Source organism: Electrona antarctica, assembly GCF_951216825.1.
Source record: "Electrona antarctica genome assembly, chromosome: 3".
In the NCBI taxonomy this organism is placed as follows: Eukaryota; Metazoa; Chordata; class Actinopteri; order Myctophiformes; family Myctophidae; genus Electrona; species Electrona antarctica.
Window position 1 is genome coordinate 55,729,477 of NC_136808.1, and position 18,195 is coordinate 55,747,671.

The window sequence follows — 18,195 nt, forward strand, 5'->3', positions numbered from 1 at the left end:
TGCAGTCCAAACCATCTCAGTCTGGCCTCTCTGGCTTTATCTCCAAAACATCTGACATGCGCTGTCCCTCTGATGTACTCGTTCCTGATCCTATCCATCCTTGTTACTCCCAGAGAGAACCTCAACGTTTCAGTCTCTGCAACCTCCAGCTCTGCTTCCCGTCTTTTCCTCAGTGCAACAGGCAACTGTCTCTAAACCATACACCATAGCTGGTCTCACGTACATTTTACAATTCAATTCGAGTCTCACAAATCACGTCACTACGAAACATGCAATTACAATTTTCAACCATTTTCAATGTATTCTATTTTTTATATTGCAGCAGTTATTTATTTCATGTTCTGGTATCTGAGACAGTATATGTCTCTGATGGAATATTCTCTCTACTTTGGCGTCCTACCTCATTCTCACAAACAATGTCAGTCACTTCAGCGTCTGTAGGCTACTTCACTTTGGAGCAACAAACGTTCAGGGCACATGGATGCTTTTCCAGTTCAGTAAATCTGCCAAAGTTATCAATTTGAACAGTCAACTCCCCTCTATGTTTAGTATTGGATTTGTCACTCACTCCTGAACCCTGCCATCCCTATTATGGGCATGTCCTCATGGGTGAAAATGTTCAAAAGAAAGTTAAAATAAATGTTTAAAATATTTACATGAGCTGAACCTCCCTCAAATTTCGGACTGATTGTCCAGTAATTTGTAGGGCTGTGGCTGTGCCATTTCAGATGGCGGATCGACTCACTAGTAATCGTACACTGTAACTAGTAATCGTATCCCTCGGTTTAACCGGCACTGCCCTTTCCTGGTTGGCATCCTACCTCTCCGATCCACAACAATTCATCTCCATCAATAACTGCAACTCTTCCACTGCCCCAGTTACCCACGGTGTCCCCCAGGGTTCAGTACTTGGTCCCCTCCTCTTCATCATATACATCCTCCCTCTAGGTCAGATCCTCCGCCACCATGGACTTCAGTTCCACTCCTACGCCGATGACACACAGCTATACCTCTCCACCAAAGCCATCACCCCAACCACCCACTCCACTCTCACTGCCTGCCTCACAGACATAAAAACATGGATGCAAAAGAACTTTCTCAAACTCAATTGCAATAAATCGGAAATCGGAAATCATCGGTCCCAACTCCCTCACCAATTCCACCCAAGATTTTTCATTAAACATTGACGGATCCACTGTTACACCCTCCACCCGCATCCGCAACCTTGGCATCATTTTTGACCCCACCCTTTCATTCCTCCCCCATGTTAACCAAGTCACCAAAACCGCCTTCTTCCACCTCAAGAACATTGCCCGTCTCCGACCCTCTCTGACATTTTCCGCAGCTGAAACACTAATCCACGCCTTCATCACATCCCGCCTTGATTACTGCAACAGTATCCTCTACGGCACCACCTCCAAAGTCCTCAATAAACTGCAATATGTCCAGAACTCAGCTGCCCGTCTACTTACCAATACCCGTTCCAGAGATCATATTACACCAGTCCTCCGTGACCTTCACTGGCTACCGGTTAAACAAAGAATCCACTTCAAAACACTCCTGACCACCTACAAAGCACTAAACAACCTGGCTCCCCCTTACCTCTGTGACCTCCTCAAACGTCATGTCCCCTCAGATCTGGTGATGCAAACCTCCTCGACGTCCCCAAAACCAAACTCCTTCCGTGGGGTGACAGAGCTTTTGCCTTTGCTGCCCCAACCCTGTGGAATGCCCTCCCTAAGGCACTCAGAGATGCCCCCACCCTCCAAACTTTCAAAACTGCCCTCAAGACCCACCTCTTCAATATTGCCTTCCCTAGCTAACCCTTCTCACTGTCTTTCTTTTTTTAATGTTTTTTTTTTTTACCTTTTAGTGTTTTTCCTTTTTCTAATAAAGTTGTTTTTATTTTGTTGTTACCTCTGTAAAGCCCCCCCCATGTCTTTGGGTACTCAGAAAAGCGCTATATAAGTTTGAGATATTATTATTATTATAACTTCTACCAGTGATGCTTTTCTTTTTAACGCTTACATTTTTGTTTTTGTTCTGTATTTTTTCATTCCAATAGGTTGTTTCTTTTATTTATTTTTGTCTTGTCCTCTTCGTTTTGATTTTATTTCTATTTGGTGTTCACGGTGTCTAGGTCTTATTTTGTCTCGGTGAAAGTCTTATTTAACACAGCTTTGATGCTTTGATGCGGCGTGCGTCAGAAGTGGCATGACGTATATGGAAGTGAGACACGGGCCCAAGAGAGGAGCATGAAGAGAAGCTGAACAGAGCAGAGATGAGGAGGATCAGATGGATCAATGTGTCACTGAGGACAGGAGAGAAAGGACCAATGCAGAGCTCAGACAGAGAATGTGGTGAGAGGCAGACTGCGATGGTACGGACGGCACTATAGGCTATACAGTAAATGCAATGTTACCATTATTTATGTTATTGAGGGGCGCTAGCCCCTCCTATGTCCTCCTATGTCCAGCAATGTCTTAACACAACATTGAATGTCATTGAAAATGAATGGCCATTTTTGTGTGTTTGTGTAAACACAAACATTACGTAAACACAAACATTGATACAAAAGTGAGGACGCAATTTGTGATTGGCCGGAATGAGATGATGTATGATGATAAGAGCGCCCCTCACTTCACACAGGTGTGATTTTTTATACATTATCTTTAGCTTTTGTCCCCACACGTCTCATATTTGCCATTGACAATGAAATGAGGAATTACTGTAGTCATACTGTAGTTCCGTCAAATTGTACATACATTTGTGGCAACACAAACATTAAATGCCATTGACAATGAAGGGACGATTTACGTCATATGTAGACGAGCAAATCGTCTAACAAATCACATTAATTCAGTTGTTCATATGATGATGTATAATGATAAGAGCGCCCCTCACTTCACACGGGTGTAATTTGTTTATACCAGTGGTTCCCAAACGTTTTCGTGTCAAGGACCCCCAAATCAACATTTATTAGGCCACGGACCCCCCATTTGAAACATATGCCAGTTAAGGGAGGATTTGTATGGCTCTAGCAGTGATTCCGAAACATATTCATTTCATGGACCCCCAGTTTCACACACGTTATGCTACGGACCCCCGATTTTTGGCATTTCTATCTCTGGTACCCCAATTTATATTGTAAAACCACTGTTAATTTAACTCTGAGAGTGTAAACACTCTCAGAGTTACAGACCCATAAGGGTCCATTTGGTTCCTAACTATCTCTAATTGAGCTATAGGGACCCCTAGGGTCCCCCTAGGCTCCCCGGACCCCACTTTGGGAGCCACTGGTTTATACATTATCTCCTCCTGCCTCAGTAGCAACATGTGCAAAAATGAAGGCTTGTGCACTTTTAATAATGCAGATGCATTAGTGTTTAGTAAAAATGACCTTATCAAGCCAAGTTAAAGTAAAATAAGATAAGATAAATTTATGAAGAAAAATACAAAAAGTTGGAGTTAAGAGGTTTCTGCCCGACAGCGACAACATTATCCCATTTTGGGCGGGAACCCCTTTTGGTGTTAGCATTATGTTATGCTTTAGCTATTGAAAAATAGCAGATCTACAAGCTCATAGCGCGCCACCGAGTGGCGCGCTATGAGCTTGTAGGTCTGCTATTTTTGAAAAATCGAAGAACGACTGCCATAGAAACATAGCTTTTTCAGAAAACTGTCAGGATGTAGAAGACATTTGTGACCAGATTTGACTGAGAGACTGCCATCGCGCATTTTTCCAAAATGAGTTTATAGCACAGGCAGACTCTTCACATCGACATGTAAATATGAAATAAATGCTTAAACATGTAGCTAGGTGTAATGTTAGAGACCACAGAAGTGAACCTTTCAAGCCTGTTTTCTCAACTCGCTGTTTTCTGCAAGACATAACTCTATGAGCCATATCTCCAAAACTGGTGGGTCAAACTGAACAACCAATATGTCAATTTGAAAAAAACGAAAATTAAAAAGAATCCAATGGCAGTCCCTCAGTCAAATTTAGTCACATTTTTAGAATCTGATCTCAGGTCAAAATGGGTTATAATGTTGGAATCAGACCCTGTGGGGCGTGCCTTGGGGGGTCAGCGTTACCTCAGCCTTTCCTCCTCCTACAGTAAACAATAAAACCTTACGCCATGGAGGTTGTCCCAGCCAATTTAGGGCACCGTGTTTCAAATCAATATGAGGCAACCATTTTAACTAAAGACTATGAAAAACGGCATGTCAGATGCTTTTGACAGAGCTATAAACAAGGCAGCCGCACACGTGACTGTTGTCAAAGACGATTTACAGCCAGCCCATACTGTATGGTGTATAGCCTCCAGTATCACGTAGAGTACAGTATAGCTCCCTGCAGAAGTAAATTGTTGCTGTCTGGCAGAAACCTCAAATGGTAAATGGTGCATTTATATAGCGCCTTTATCGAAGGCGCTTTACATAGATTGTGCATTACATTCACCCATTCACACACACATTCACACACCGATTGCAGCGGAAACCATGCAAGGCACCAACCAGCACATCGGGAGCAATTTGGGGTTCAGTGTCTTGCCCAAGGACACTTCGACATGTAGACAGGAGGAGCCGGGATTCGAACCGCTGACCCATGGATCATTGGACGACCTGCTCTACCTCTTGAGCCACAGTCTCCATGTTCTCATAAATGAACGCCCTACTTGATCATAATAAAGTGTCACAAAAAAAGCATCAAAAGCAGCAGATCCAAAAGCTCCAACAACTTTTGCTTTTTTCCCCATTTTGTTATCCTGAAAAGTAGCCGTTTTGGACATGAGGGGTTTCCAAATTCCACCCGACAGAGGCCAAATGCTGCTGTGGTCTGGCCTAAAGCCAGATAGCATAATCAGACCTCAATTGAGAGTTATTAATTAGAAGCGTCTGCAGCTGGGTTATTAATTAAGAGTGTCCAAAAAAAGGTACCTTCACGGCCTAGCCTGGGGATAGGATGATCATTATGTACCGTATAGGTCACTGGGATCTCAACACTGCACACGAGAGGTGGAACAAGTACTCACATGTCAGTAAAAGTAGCATTTACCACAATGTAGAAATACTCTGTTGTCATTAAAAGTCCTGTTTCAACATTTTTACTTAAGTGCAAATTTAAGTATTGACATCAGTCCGGTGTGTACTTTTTTAGCACTGTCCTAGAAATTATTAGAAGTAAACATTTAATAGATATACCTTTATAGAACAAGTAAGGCGCGCGAACGCGGGAAGCGAACGCAGCTCGTAAATTGCAATAACAACAATTAGAATAAATTACGTACTTTAAGGTTTTTTTTTAGTTATTTTTATTTTTAAAGTTTTGTCTTTTAAGTTTTTTTTTTAAGTTAAGTTTTTTTTAAGTTAAGTTTTTTTCATTAAGTTAAGTTTTGTGTGTGTGTGTGTGTGTGTGTGTGTGTGTGTGTGTGTGTGTGTGTGTGTGTGTGTGTGTGTGTGTGTGTGTGTGTGCGACTGTGCGTGCATGTGTGTGTGTTTTTGTGTGTGATACAGCTGCGCCCTCTGGTGGCGGGCGGGTGGTGTTTACAATTTACAATTTACAATTTACAATTTAGGCATTTAGCAGACGCTCTTAATCCAGAGCGACTTACAATAAGCAAGAACAAAAAGCATGGGAATACATCACATATGTAAAAATGCATTTATCGCGAAACATGCGTAAGCTAAGAACGTGACTAGAACATATCTATATAATGACACTATACATATAAACTATAACTAGAACATATCTATATAATGACACTATACATATAAACTACACATATATGCTATACTATGCTGTACATATATACTATGAAGTGCTATGACTACATACAATGCACTTATTGTGCCGTCTACATGACATGCTATAAGTCTGTTTCAAATGCTATATAAGTCTAAGAAGTGCTGTCTAAGGGGGGTACAGCGTGACACACACACAGACGCACAGACAGACAGACAGACATGATCTGCTGGGTCTCATAGTAAATGCTCACTGCGTTCGCAATCACTGCGTTCGCAATTATCTTTTAGGTATCTTTGTAACTTTTCCCCATGAGTCAAAGTTAGTACTTCTCATTGCCCCTCATTTAGCTCTGTGAGCCACACAGGGCTTCCATTGCAATGCCAAGTCATGTAAGTTTTGGCTCCTTACTTGGAGTAAAATGCTCATACTTTTGAAGTCTGAATTCTTGTCTTGCCTCATTTGTGTACTGTTTTCTGAGCATGTACAGATCTTGCAGATTCCCTTAACAGCACCAAATTAAAAGCACTCATTATGAATCGCCCCATTACACAATTGTTTTCCAAAAATATTTCTAAAATGTGTCAAGCTCACAAACGTGTCACATCGCAACTTGTGAACTTGGTAGATAGCTTGTAGAGCTGCTACATGCAAAGTGACCATTTCTTTGTAATGATTAGATGTACCGAAGTGAAAGTATGGAGTATGTACAGTAAGTGCAGCCCCTGGCCCAAGAAACTATGGTGTTTAATGTTTGGCAGGTACGCCTGAGTGTGAAGAGCATCCACGCTGGCTCCCTTCCATGTGTGTGGGGGTGAGTAGTGGACAGCACTGTTAAACACAGCAGCTGAGCCAAGGCTCCAGCCATGATGGGCATGCAAGTGGAAACAAGAGCAGACATACTGTAGGCCCCATTTAGACTGCAGTCACATCAAGTCAAATCCGATTCAAATCAGATTTATTTTCTCAAATCAGATCTTTTGGCCCGACCGTTCACACTGCCGTGCGTTTGTTTGCAATTAAGTGACCAGATCTGATCTGTGTGTTCAGACTGGCAGGCAAATCTAGCCTGAATCAGATGTGTGCCACATCCAGATTGAAATCTGATTTGTTTAAATAAGTCTAAACGCAAGTCACATACAAGTCACATGGTAAATGGTGCATTTATATAGCGCCTTTATCCAGCCTTTATTAGCTGGTAACACACACACACACACACACACACACACACACACACGGACGGAGTGCAAAACATACTCTCTCCCCATGCCTTCGGCCTGGTGGAGACAATTAGGGGTTCAGTGTCTTGCTCAAGGACACTTCGACACTAACTCTGGGGGAGCCCGGGTTCGAACTGGCGACCTTGCGGTTGCCATCCGGAGACTCTACCCCTGAGCCACCGCCGCCCCATGGAAACCGATTTAGATCAGGTTGTTGCATTCAGACTGAAACAGCTCTCCTGAAATCAGATTTGAATCAGATTTGAAACCACCTCTGAATGTGGCTCAAGTCACATTGGAAAAGAAAAAGTGCCCCTCGGGGCACAAGTCTCCACCAGGCCAGGTTAGGTTGTGGCCTCCTGGTGGTGCTATAATAAGCCAATGTGAAAATGGTGCCATTTCTTCTAACCCCTTTGATGGCAATTGGATGATTTGAGGCATTTTATTCCAAAAATGTGTTCTGCAAAAATCAACCTGTTGGTGGCACTATAACAGGCCAATGTGAAAAGGGTAGGATATATTCCTCAACCTAGTATAGGAAAGTCTGTGAAAGAGTTCACGTAAATTGCACGCTGCGTTCATGATTTGAGGCTTTTTGTTCAAAACGGGCCAATCCTGCAAACTTTGAAACCAAATGTTAGCCAATTAGGATGGAACAGCACATGACTATAGAGCGTCGCAGTCCCGCCTCCTACCCTGGACCAGGAAATGAAACCCAATGCATTATTCTCATAGACATTTCTTAAAGTATTTATTTAAAGACGGTTACGCCGCGGACAAAGCCAACTCGAGTCGTGACAACTCATGACTAATTAGAAAGAAGAAAAAAACGGCAGGTTACAACACTTTTTTTGTTGTTTTTCTTCTTTGTAATTATTTGTTTGGTCCAAAATATTGTTTGTGTTTCTATAGAGATACTGTGTAACGATTTGCGGTATTTTTGGACAGAATCTGGAGATGCAATATAAAAAAATGTGTTTTACAAAAGTCGGAACCGTTCTGGAAAATTGGAGGCAGAGGTTCATCATTGTGTGTGTGTGTGTGTGTGTGTGTGTGTGTGTGTGTGTGTGTGTGTGTGTGTGTGTGTGTGTGTGTGTGTGTGTGTGTGTGTGTGTGTGTGTGTGTGTGTGCGCAAAATTTGGCATCGACCGGGTTAACACTCCGATTGCCCGGGGTTATTTAATCCATTAAAGCGCCCAGCGATTTATAGCAGCGGAGCACTTTTACCGACGGACCGGATGTAGCCAAAACACTCTATAATAAGAATGAATTGCATTTTTATAGCGCTTTTCCAAGTGCTCAAAGCGCTTTACAATGGTTCATTCATTCACACATTGGGGACTCTAGAGCCGATCGACAACAACGATGGAGATCTGCCATCGAGGTATGATTAAATCTACCGTGACTAGCGACGGGACCGCGGTGGGCCGTCTAACACATGATCTTTTCTTAGAATTGGACGGGATGATTTAGAATTTTAGATCAAGAGTTATTAACGTTTTAAGATTTTTGGTCTCGTCGGGCTAAACAGGGGGGGAACATTTTCGATGACGTCCCGCTGTTACGCAACATTGAGTATTGCGCAACAGGCGCTCCTAGGCTATGGAGCGATGCGATAGGTTGTTATATCAATAATCTTCATCTTTTGGATAAAACTTCGTCCTGGGCGATTGGGGTGTTAACGGTTAGCTGTACACAGACGGACGGACGGATGTACGCACACACAGACGGACGGACGGAGTGCAAAACATACTCTCTCCCCAGGCCTTCAGCCTGGTGGAGACAAAAATCTGATTCTATGTGACCAGTCTGCATTTAGACTTATTTAAACAAATCAGATTTCAATTTGGATGTGGCACAGATCTGATTCAGGCTAGATTTAGGCTAGATTTAGATTTGGCTGCAAGTGTAAATGGGGCCATACTGTAGTCTGTAGTGTAGTTGGTGGATGTGGGGGGGATTGATAGATGAATGTGGGGCATGTGTGTCAGAGTGGGGGGACGGTCTGATTTCAATACTTCTACATGGTGAGAGGGAAACTGCACCTTCAGAAGGAGGTAGGGGTTATCTCAATGTCTTCCTGAGCAGTGGTTTAAAAACTTTTTTCCCAGATCAAGGACCCCCCAAATTAATATATATTTCGCCGCAGACCGCCAATCTGAAAAGGTCTTGTGCCAGGGAGCCCCAGAAGAGAAGATTTATGTTAAGAAAATTCAATATATATATTTTTCTTTTCAAAAACAGCAGATTTATAAGCTTGCAGCGTGTTGCGAAGTGACACGCTGTGAGCTTCTACATCTGCTATTCTTGAATAGCCAACGCATACATGGATAAAGCGGTTAAAATGATTGTGATCCTGAGTTAACTGGGGACCTCCTGGAACCCTCCTGAAGACCCCTGGAAGTCTCCGGACACCACTTATGTCTGGAGGATCCTGAGGAGGGTCCTTGACATGACAATATTTGCGAAACACTGTTCCAGAGCATATCTGTCACTTTTGCCCCCTACTGCTACTCATAGTCACACAGTCACATAGGTAGGTTAACACGGACATTGCTGTTCCTTGGAGTGGTTGCACCACTCAAAAATAAACAAAAAATAGTGGTGGGCATAGATTATTTTTTTTAATCGCGATTAATCGCACTGCAATCCTGGAGTTAATCGCGATTAATCGCGATTAAAATGGCTCATTTGAAAATATGTGTGCGCTACCTAAATAATGTCCAGAAGTAAGTCCTTGTGAACAGGTTTAGAACAGGAGCCCTAATTATGGATACAACTAGCCTATTAATACCTTATATTTCATATTGTGAGTTTGTAGAACTGTTCACAGTGTTGCCAAGTCTAGTCATTATAAGCTACTTTGGACTTGTCTATCTGCAAAGTTTCTTTAAAATATTGGTGGTCCTTGACATGAAAATGCTTGAGAACCACTACTCTAAAACAACATTGGACAATGATGTTTGACAGTCAGCAAAATAGTTTCTTATTTTAGACTTATTTTCTGACTTTTTCGGATTTTCTGACTTGATCTGGCCTGTTCACATTTTCATAGACCTGGATGCTTGTTTCTCTCTCAGTCGCGAAATGTGGCAACGACTCTATCTCTTGGTCAGAGAGTTCAAGAGGACAATGACTGAGGGGAAGAAGCTGTTTCTGGATCGGGTGGTTGAAGTCTTGAGACATCTGTAGCCCTTTCTCCTCTGTGAATGGGAGGGGTGGAACAGTCTGTTGTTGGGGTGGGAGGCATCCTTGATGATGCTGAGGGCTTTAGACTGGCAGCGTTGTTTGTGGATGGACTCAATTGATGGTAATGAGGAGCCTATAATACGCTGCGCAATTTTCAGCACCTTCTGCAGTGATTTCCGCTCTGCAACCGTACAGTTTCCGTACCAAGCTGTAATACAGTAGGTCAATGTACTTTCAATGGTACAGCGGTAAAAGTTTTCCAGAGTCAGGTGGGATAGCTTGACTTTCCTTAGTCTCCTCAAGAAAAAGAGACGCTGGTGGGCCTTCTTTATGAGGGATGATGTGTTTAGGGTCCAGGAGAGGTCTTCAGATATATGGACCCCTAGGAACTTGAAGCTGGTGACACGCTCCACCTCCACACCATCGATGAGGATCGGAGCATGCTGCCCCCCTCTGCTCTGTCTGAAGTCCACAACCAGCTCCTTTGTCTTGGAGGTGTTAAGGGCGAGGTTGTTCTCTGTGCACCACCTCACCTGGTGTTGTACTTCCTCCATATAGGCGCGTTCGTCGTTGTTTTTGATAAGGCCAATCACTGTAGTGTCGTCTGCAAACTTGATGACATGGTTTGAGCCATGTGCAGGTGTGCAGTCGAAAGTGAAGAGGGAGTATAGGAGGGGGCTCAGGACACAACCCTGCGGGAGACCAGTGTTCAGGGTGATGGTTGAGGAGGTGAGGTTGCCTATCCTGACCTGCTGGGGTCTGTTCACAAGGAAGTCAAGGATCCAGTTACAGAGCAGGGGGTCAATGTCAAGGTCGGTAAGTTTCTTAATCAGTTTGGAGGGGATGATTGTGTTGAATGCTGAGCTTAAGTCTATGAATAGCATTCTCACACAGGTGTTGACAGTATCCAACATGCTCGCTTGACTATCAAAGCGAGCATAAAAAGTATTTAGCTCGTCAGGGAAGGAGGTGTCACTGGACAGAGGTGAAGCTTTATTGGATTTATAGTTTGTAATAGCCTGTATACCTTGCCACATGCGCCGGGAGTCGGAGTTATGGCTCCATCGCTGGCTCTTTCTTTTCTAGTAAGTAGAACTTTTTGTTGGCGTTGCTGTTTACCGTCCCTCTCACAGACTACAAGTCAGGGTGCACTGACTGTCTGTTCGGAAATGTGCCCTGAACGCACTGTTGTGCTCTCCTGTCGTTCCTTTATTCAGTGCACTCGATGCGTTGTCGTTCGAAAATCCAGTGCGCTGCGCACCGGGTGTGCCGAGTGCCCGCACTGAGCGACCCTACCCTGAAGCTGGGGTTGTCCGGTGTCGGCGGTGTGAATGCGTCACAGCTGTTGTCGTTCGTAAATAAGGCACACTGTGACGTCACCGCCCACCACACTCAACAAACTGACCACATTCCCGGTGCGCATTTCCGAACGCACCCTCCGTCTCCGTGCATTCTCCGACCGTGCTCCGCAGTCCGCCTCCGCCTCCTGTAGGGGCGCGTTCGGAAATACCACACCGGAGTGCACTCGCCTATTAGTTTGCATTGCACAGTGGGCTCAGTGCGCTATTTCCGAACGTGCCCCACACGCACACACATGCACGCACACACACGCACACACAGCCCGCCTTCTGGCTGCTGCAGACCCAGCTCCCAGACCCAATTTTGAGAATAGATTAACGGCGATATTTTTTTTATCGCAGATCATTGGCTGCCTTCTCCCCACACTGGAAGACCTACACAGATCGTTGGCTGCCTTCTCCCCACACTGGAAGACCTAGGGTGCACTCACACGGTTCATGCAATTCTCTGTGCTCGTTGGGTGTTGTGTCATGGCCGCCCAGCGGCCCAATGCATTTCCAATGGAGGTCACATGGTTTGACCCAACATTGTGTTGTGTGAGGGGGAGGGGCGCAGTCGAAACGCCCCTCCCCCTCACACAACACAATGTTGGGTCAAACCATGTGACCTCCATTGGCAATGCATTGGGCGGCCATGACACAACACAACATGCATCCAACGAGCATCCAACGAGCAGAGAATTGCATGAAAGGTGTGAGCTCAGTCCTACACAGATCGTTGGCTGCCCTCTCCCCACACTGGAAGACCTACACAGATCATTGGCTGCCCTCTCCCCACACTGGAAGACCTACACAGATCATTGGCTGCCCTCTCCCCACACTGGAAGACCTACACAGATCATTGGTTGCCCTCTCCCCACACTGGAAGACCTACACAGATCATTGGCTGCCCTCTCCCCACACTGGAAGACCTACACAGATCATTGGCTTCCTTCTCCCCACACTGGAAGACCTACACAGATCATTGGCTGCCCTCTCCCCACACTGGAAGACCTACACAGATCATTGGCTGCCCTCTCCCCACACTGGAAGACCTACACAGATCATTGGTTGCCCTCTCCCCACACTGGAAGACCTACACAGATCATTGGCTGCCTTCTCCCCACACTGGAAGACCTACACAGATCATTGGCTGCCCTCTCCCCACACTGGAAGACCTACACAGATCATTGGCTGCCTTCTCCCCACACTGGAAGACCTACACAGATCGTTGGCTGCCCTCTCCCCACACTGGAAGACCTACACAGATCATTGGCTGCCTTCTCCCCACACTGGAAGACCTACACAGATCATTGGCTGCCCTCTCCCCACACTGGAAGACCTACACAGATCATTGGCTGCCTTCTCCCCACACTGGAAGACCTACACAGATCGTTGGCTGCCCTCTCCCCACACTGGAAGACCTACACAGACCGTTGGCTGCCTTCTCCCCACACTGGAAGACCTACACAGATCATTGGCTGCCTTCTCCCCACACTGGAAGACCTACACAGATCATTGGCTGCCCTCTCCCCACACTGGAAGACCTACACAGATCCCGCTGTCTCAAAAAACCACAGAACATTATAAAGGACACTTCCCACCCCGGTCACTCCCTGTTGGAACGGTTGCCATCAGGCAGACGGTACAGAGTGATCAAGTCAGGGACCAGCTTCTATCCCCAAGCGGTATAGGCTCACTCAATGCTGCTAAGAAATGATCTGTTGCTGCAATACATGTTTTATTTATATCTGCAATAGGGGTTTGTGCAATAACAGGAGGTATGGTAAATACAGGAAATAGGTATGAGTTATGTGTGTCTTTGTTGTATTCGTTTTCATAGATGTTTTACGTCATATATATTTTAGTGATTTGATGCACTGATCAGTTGGCTTTTAATTCCGTTGTACATGTTACAATGACAATAAAGATCTATCTATCTATCTATCTATCTATCTATCTATCTATCTACCTACCTGTGGTGACAGTGAGCCTGGCCTCTTGGCTGAGGCTGGTCCTGGCAATGTTGACGGCCACACAGCGGTACGCCCCCTCGTCCTCCTGGGCTACGCCCAGAATCTGGAGCACACCGTTGGGCAGGGAGATGAACCTGGCACGCACAGGGGGAGAGAGAGAGGGACAATTAGCCACTGAAGCACTGAGCCCCTGGAACTTAGATAGCATTTTAGGTAGACATAGATAGCACTCTATAGTGTATACGCATAGTTTCATCATATAGATATTCCACTGTATATGTTTATTTTCCCTTTTTACCTCCTTACATGATTTCCTGTTTTTATAAGTGTATATTTGTACGTCTCTAAATGTTCTGATGAACTGAAAAAGGTGGACCCTGTTGTAAACAAGTGTAATGCTTTATCAGTGTGTCGTCCACAGTAACAGTCTTTGTATTTGATTTTTTGATTTGATCTTTATTTATCTTGAACATAAAGTACAAATAACAGTACATCAACACAATAACAATCACACTATTATTTTGTTCAAGAAGGGACAGAGAGAAGCAATGCTTATATTGTCCGGCCCCCCTTCTTACCTTTACATTGTAAAACAATATATTATAATACAAAAATGAAAAAATTATATAATAATGATAATAAAAAATAATAAAACAATTTTATTACATACAGTAATTGTAAATCCATCATATTGAAAGTAATAATTTAACTAAGTAATAATCTATAGTAACGAATAAAAATACATCACAGAGTAAAACTAATCCTAGTCAATCAGCTGTTCATAATTTTGCAGGAGTGACTGCTTATAGCAGTGCTTGAACTGTTTAATATTTTTACACAGTTTAATGTCTATATCAAGATTATTCCAGAGTGTAACACCATATATTGAAGTGCACTTTTTTTTCAGTGTTGAATGAATAATTGTCTGTTTAAAATTGTGTTTGTTTCGTAAGTCATAATTACCATCTCTCCCCTTAAAACGTTTTTGAATATTCACAGGTAAACATTTATTCCAGGCTTTAAACATGATTTGTGCAGTTTTAAATTTCACCAAGTCTGGGAACTTTAGAATATAAGATTTTAAAAACAGGTTATTGGTATGATCAAGGTATCCTGCTCCATTTATTACCCGTACTGCTCTTTTTTGTAAAGTGCAAATCTTTGTCAAAGTGCTTTTATAGGTATTGCCCCATACTTCTACACAATACGGGTCAACAAGTGAATTGTACAGAGTGTGTAATGGTTTCCTATCCAGTATATGTCTAGCTTTACCCAATATCCCTATTGTTCTTGCCAGTTTGGAACACAAATATTTTGTATGGGATTTCCAGCAGAGTCTGTGGTCACTTAAGACACCCAGAAACTTGATCTCATATACTCTTTCAATCTTTACATCATATATTTCTAAATTAATTTCTATATCTCTTTTTCGATTTCCAAATATCATAAATTTAGTTTTACTCAGGTTTAGTGATAACTTATTTTTGTCAAACCAATGTTTTAATTTTGATAGCTCAGACTTCACTACTGTTATGAGCTGGTTTAAATCATCTCCTGAACAGAAAATATTTGTGTCGTCAGCAAAAACAAATGTTTGATACCTTAAAAATGTAATTTATATATAGAATTAACAATTTAGGTCCTAATACTGACCCCTGTGGGACACCGCAGGTAATGTTTAAATTCAGAGACTTATAATTTCCCATTTGGACAAATTGTTGTCTATTACTTATGTAACTTTGAAGCCACTCAAGCGCTGTCCCTCTTATACCATACCTCTCCATTTTTGTTTACCAACAACCCATGGTCAATCGTGTCAAACGCCTTTTTAAGGTCAATGAACACACCCATTGCATGTTTCTTATTATCAATACAACCTGTAATCTCTTCTACTACCTCCATCAAAGCCATGGAAGTTGATCGAGATGATCGAAAACCATACTGGCTGTCATTTAGTAAGTTATGGCTATCTATGAATTTGTCCAGTCTTACAGCAAATATTTTTTCCAGTATCTTGGAGAACTGCGACAGCAGTGAAACATGCCTGTAATTGGTAAATAGGTGTTTTTCCCCCGTTTTGTAAATGGGAATAACTTTAGCCAGTTTAATTTTGTCAGGAAATGATCCCGATCTAAATGACAGGTTACATACATGAGAAAGGGGATCAATGATTCCTTCAATGATGTTTTTTATCAAAGCCATGTCAATATCATTCCCATCAGTAGATGTTTTGCAATTTTCAACAATCTCTATAATCTCCCTATTGTCAACAGCTTCCAGAGAGATTGAGTTTGGGTTTATCTCCCCCCAGTCCTCCTCAACATTCTTCCCTGTTATTTGTATTTCTTTGGCTAGATTTGGACCAACATCAACAACAAATGTATTAAACCCATCAGCAATATCCTTAGTATTTGTGAACTTCTTGTCCCTGTCCTCAAAAAGGTCAGGGTATGTGAGATCAGTTTGTTTCTTTCTAATGATACTATTTAATATGTTCCATATTCCTTTACGGTTATTTTTATTCTTATCTAATAATTTTGCATAGTAGTCTTGAGTTGTGCTTTCATGTGAAATGTACCCATTCTGCAAACTGTTAATCAATCAATCAATCAATCAATCAATCAATCAATCAATCAATCGCTCTGGATTAAGTTGTAAATTGTAAATTGAAGCCCACGGGCAGTGTTGGAAAAGTTTTTTTTTATTTATTGGTGATTTTCACCCGGACGATTATATTTTAGCAATTTTCATAATGTTGCTGATGTCTGAGGTTGGGTTGGGTTCATAATGTCTTGATGAATTGAAAACATAATATAGACCACAATGGAAACAAGCCGTCAGGGCTTTTTGTGTTATCATGTTAGCATTATTGTATAAATGTACCTCTACGTACTTTTTTGAAAACATTTCTGTTTTGAAAATGTCTTGCAGGCCCCAAAATAGGGACGCCAGATGAAAAAGGAGACATAGATAGAGAAAAAACAATGGGAATATATAGTCAAAAAGTGGGAAAAGATTTTGTGGAAGCAACCAAGGACAGCAAACAAGGACAAATAAGAGACACAGAAAGATCTGTCCAAAAACCTGTCCAACGCGGTTACGTTTCAGGATTCAAATTCAAAAGCGGGAAAAGTAGCAGATCTACAAGCTCGAAACACGGCGTGAAGCGACGAGTAGCACATCTGCTACTTTTGCTGTTATGATCAAGCAGGGCATTCATTTACAAAAGGTTAGAACACAGAGATGAGATAATTCCGCTGGACAGCGATGATATACAGTAGGCAGGAGGGTGCACGGCTCCACGCGGCCCATGAAAAGCAAAGAAGAGCCTGGGAGATCCAGAGAGAGAACGGGGGACGAGTGGGATTAGTGCTGTGAGACATCAAACAACACTCATCTCCCCCTTTGACTCGTGCTGTGTCCTCAGACACTCAGACACCTCCACACTCTGTCTTCAGGAGAAAGCTGCTGGAGCAAAAAACCAATTCCGCAACGGCGGGGTTGAAATTACTGCCTGCATTCAGCAGGAGGCTGAAATGGAGAAATGGCAGCGGGCGGAATGAAAAGGCAAAGGTTGTTTGCCTGCGACAGACGCGCCGAGTCAAACTGGGTCAGAGATAATAAAGACAGTATATAAGTCTAGAGAAAGCCCAGAGAGACGGAGATGGATACGCACGCACGCACGCACGCACGCACGCACGCACGCACGCACGCACCGTAGACCAGGGACTAGTGGTGGAAGAAGTACTCGGAAGTACTTTTTTGCTTCTTAAAGGACCACTTCACTCATCTATCTATCTATATCTATCTATCTATCTATCTGTATGTCTATATGTCCGTAGCCGGCCAGCAAGTCTACATCTGACCTCACCATAGAGTAATAAAAGGATAGAGACCAACCAATACCAATATATTAACGTCTATCTCATGTTGATTAGGTGATGTAATGGTGATGTAAAACAAACGGTGCCAACACAAACATTAAATGCCATTAACAATAAAGAGACAATATGACGTAATGAGTTCCATTATGACGTAAACTTTCCCTTCATTGTCAATGGCATTTTGAACTCCTTTGCTGCCCCTAGTGTTAGCATGCTGGTACTTCTCGATATGCCGCCTGTCCAGGCCCACTCTATGGAGCTTGTTGTCCTTCCGGGTTAAACAGGAAGCCTCCGGAAGTGGAACGACACCACTGGCATTAGCCCACAGCCTTTAGCTAGCAGTACAACCAGCTACATTAGCCCACAGCCTTTAGCTAGCAGTACAACCAGCTACATTAGCCCACAGCCTTTAGCTAGCAGTACAACCAGCTACATTAGCCCACAGCCTTTAGCTAGCAGTACAACCAGCTACATTAGCCCACAGCCTTTAGCTAGCAGTACAACCAGCTACATTAGCCCACAGCCTTTAGCTAGCAGTACAACCAGCTACATTAGCCCACAGCCTTTAGCTAGCAGTACAACCAGCTACATTAGCCCACAGCCTTTAGCTAGCAGTACAACCAGCTACATTAGCCCACAGCCTTTAGCTAGCAGTACAACCAGCTACATTTTCTCAGCGATGCGATACAAACTCACAAATGATTTACGATCGTCAGGTGCGCGCCGGCTCACCATGGACAGCTCTCTAACCTTTGGGGATACGGCGCTTTGAAAATCGGGTTATAATGGAGGCTCAACGGAGCTGGATTTAGAAATCGCATCGCTGGTGGTGACGGAGGAGGG

General features: G+C 43.3%; 1 protein-coding gene across 1 annotated transcript in view; it reads right to left on the minus strand.

The window, feature by feature from the left end:
- The window catches only part of igdcc4 (immunoglobulin superfamily, DCC subclass, member 4), a gene marked incomplete at both ends in the record, with an annotated part of 226,728 nt that overhangs the window by 88,241 nt on the left and 120,292 nt on the right, over positions 1–18,195 (minus strand). Inside the window, one exon of the mRNA XM_079496414.1 lies at positions 13,469–13,602. Within this exon, the coding sequence (XP_079352540.1) occupies positions 13,469–13,602 (134 nt within the window). The remainder of the gene's footprint in view (positions 1–13,468; positions 13,603–18,195) is intronic.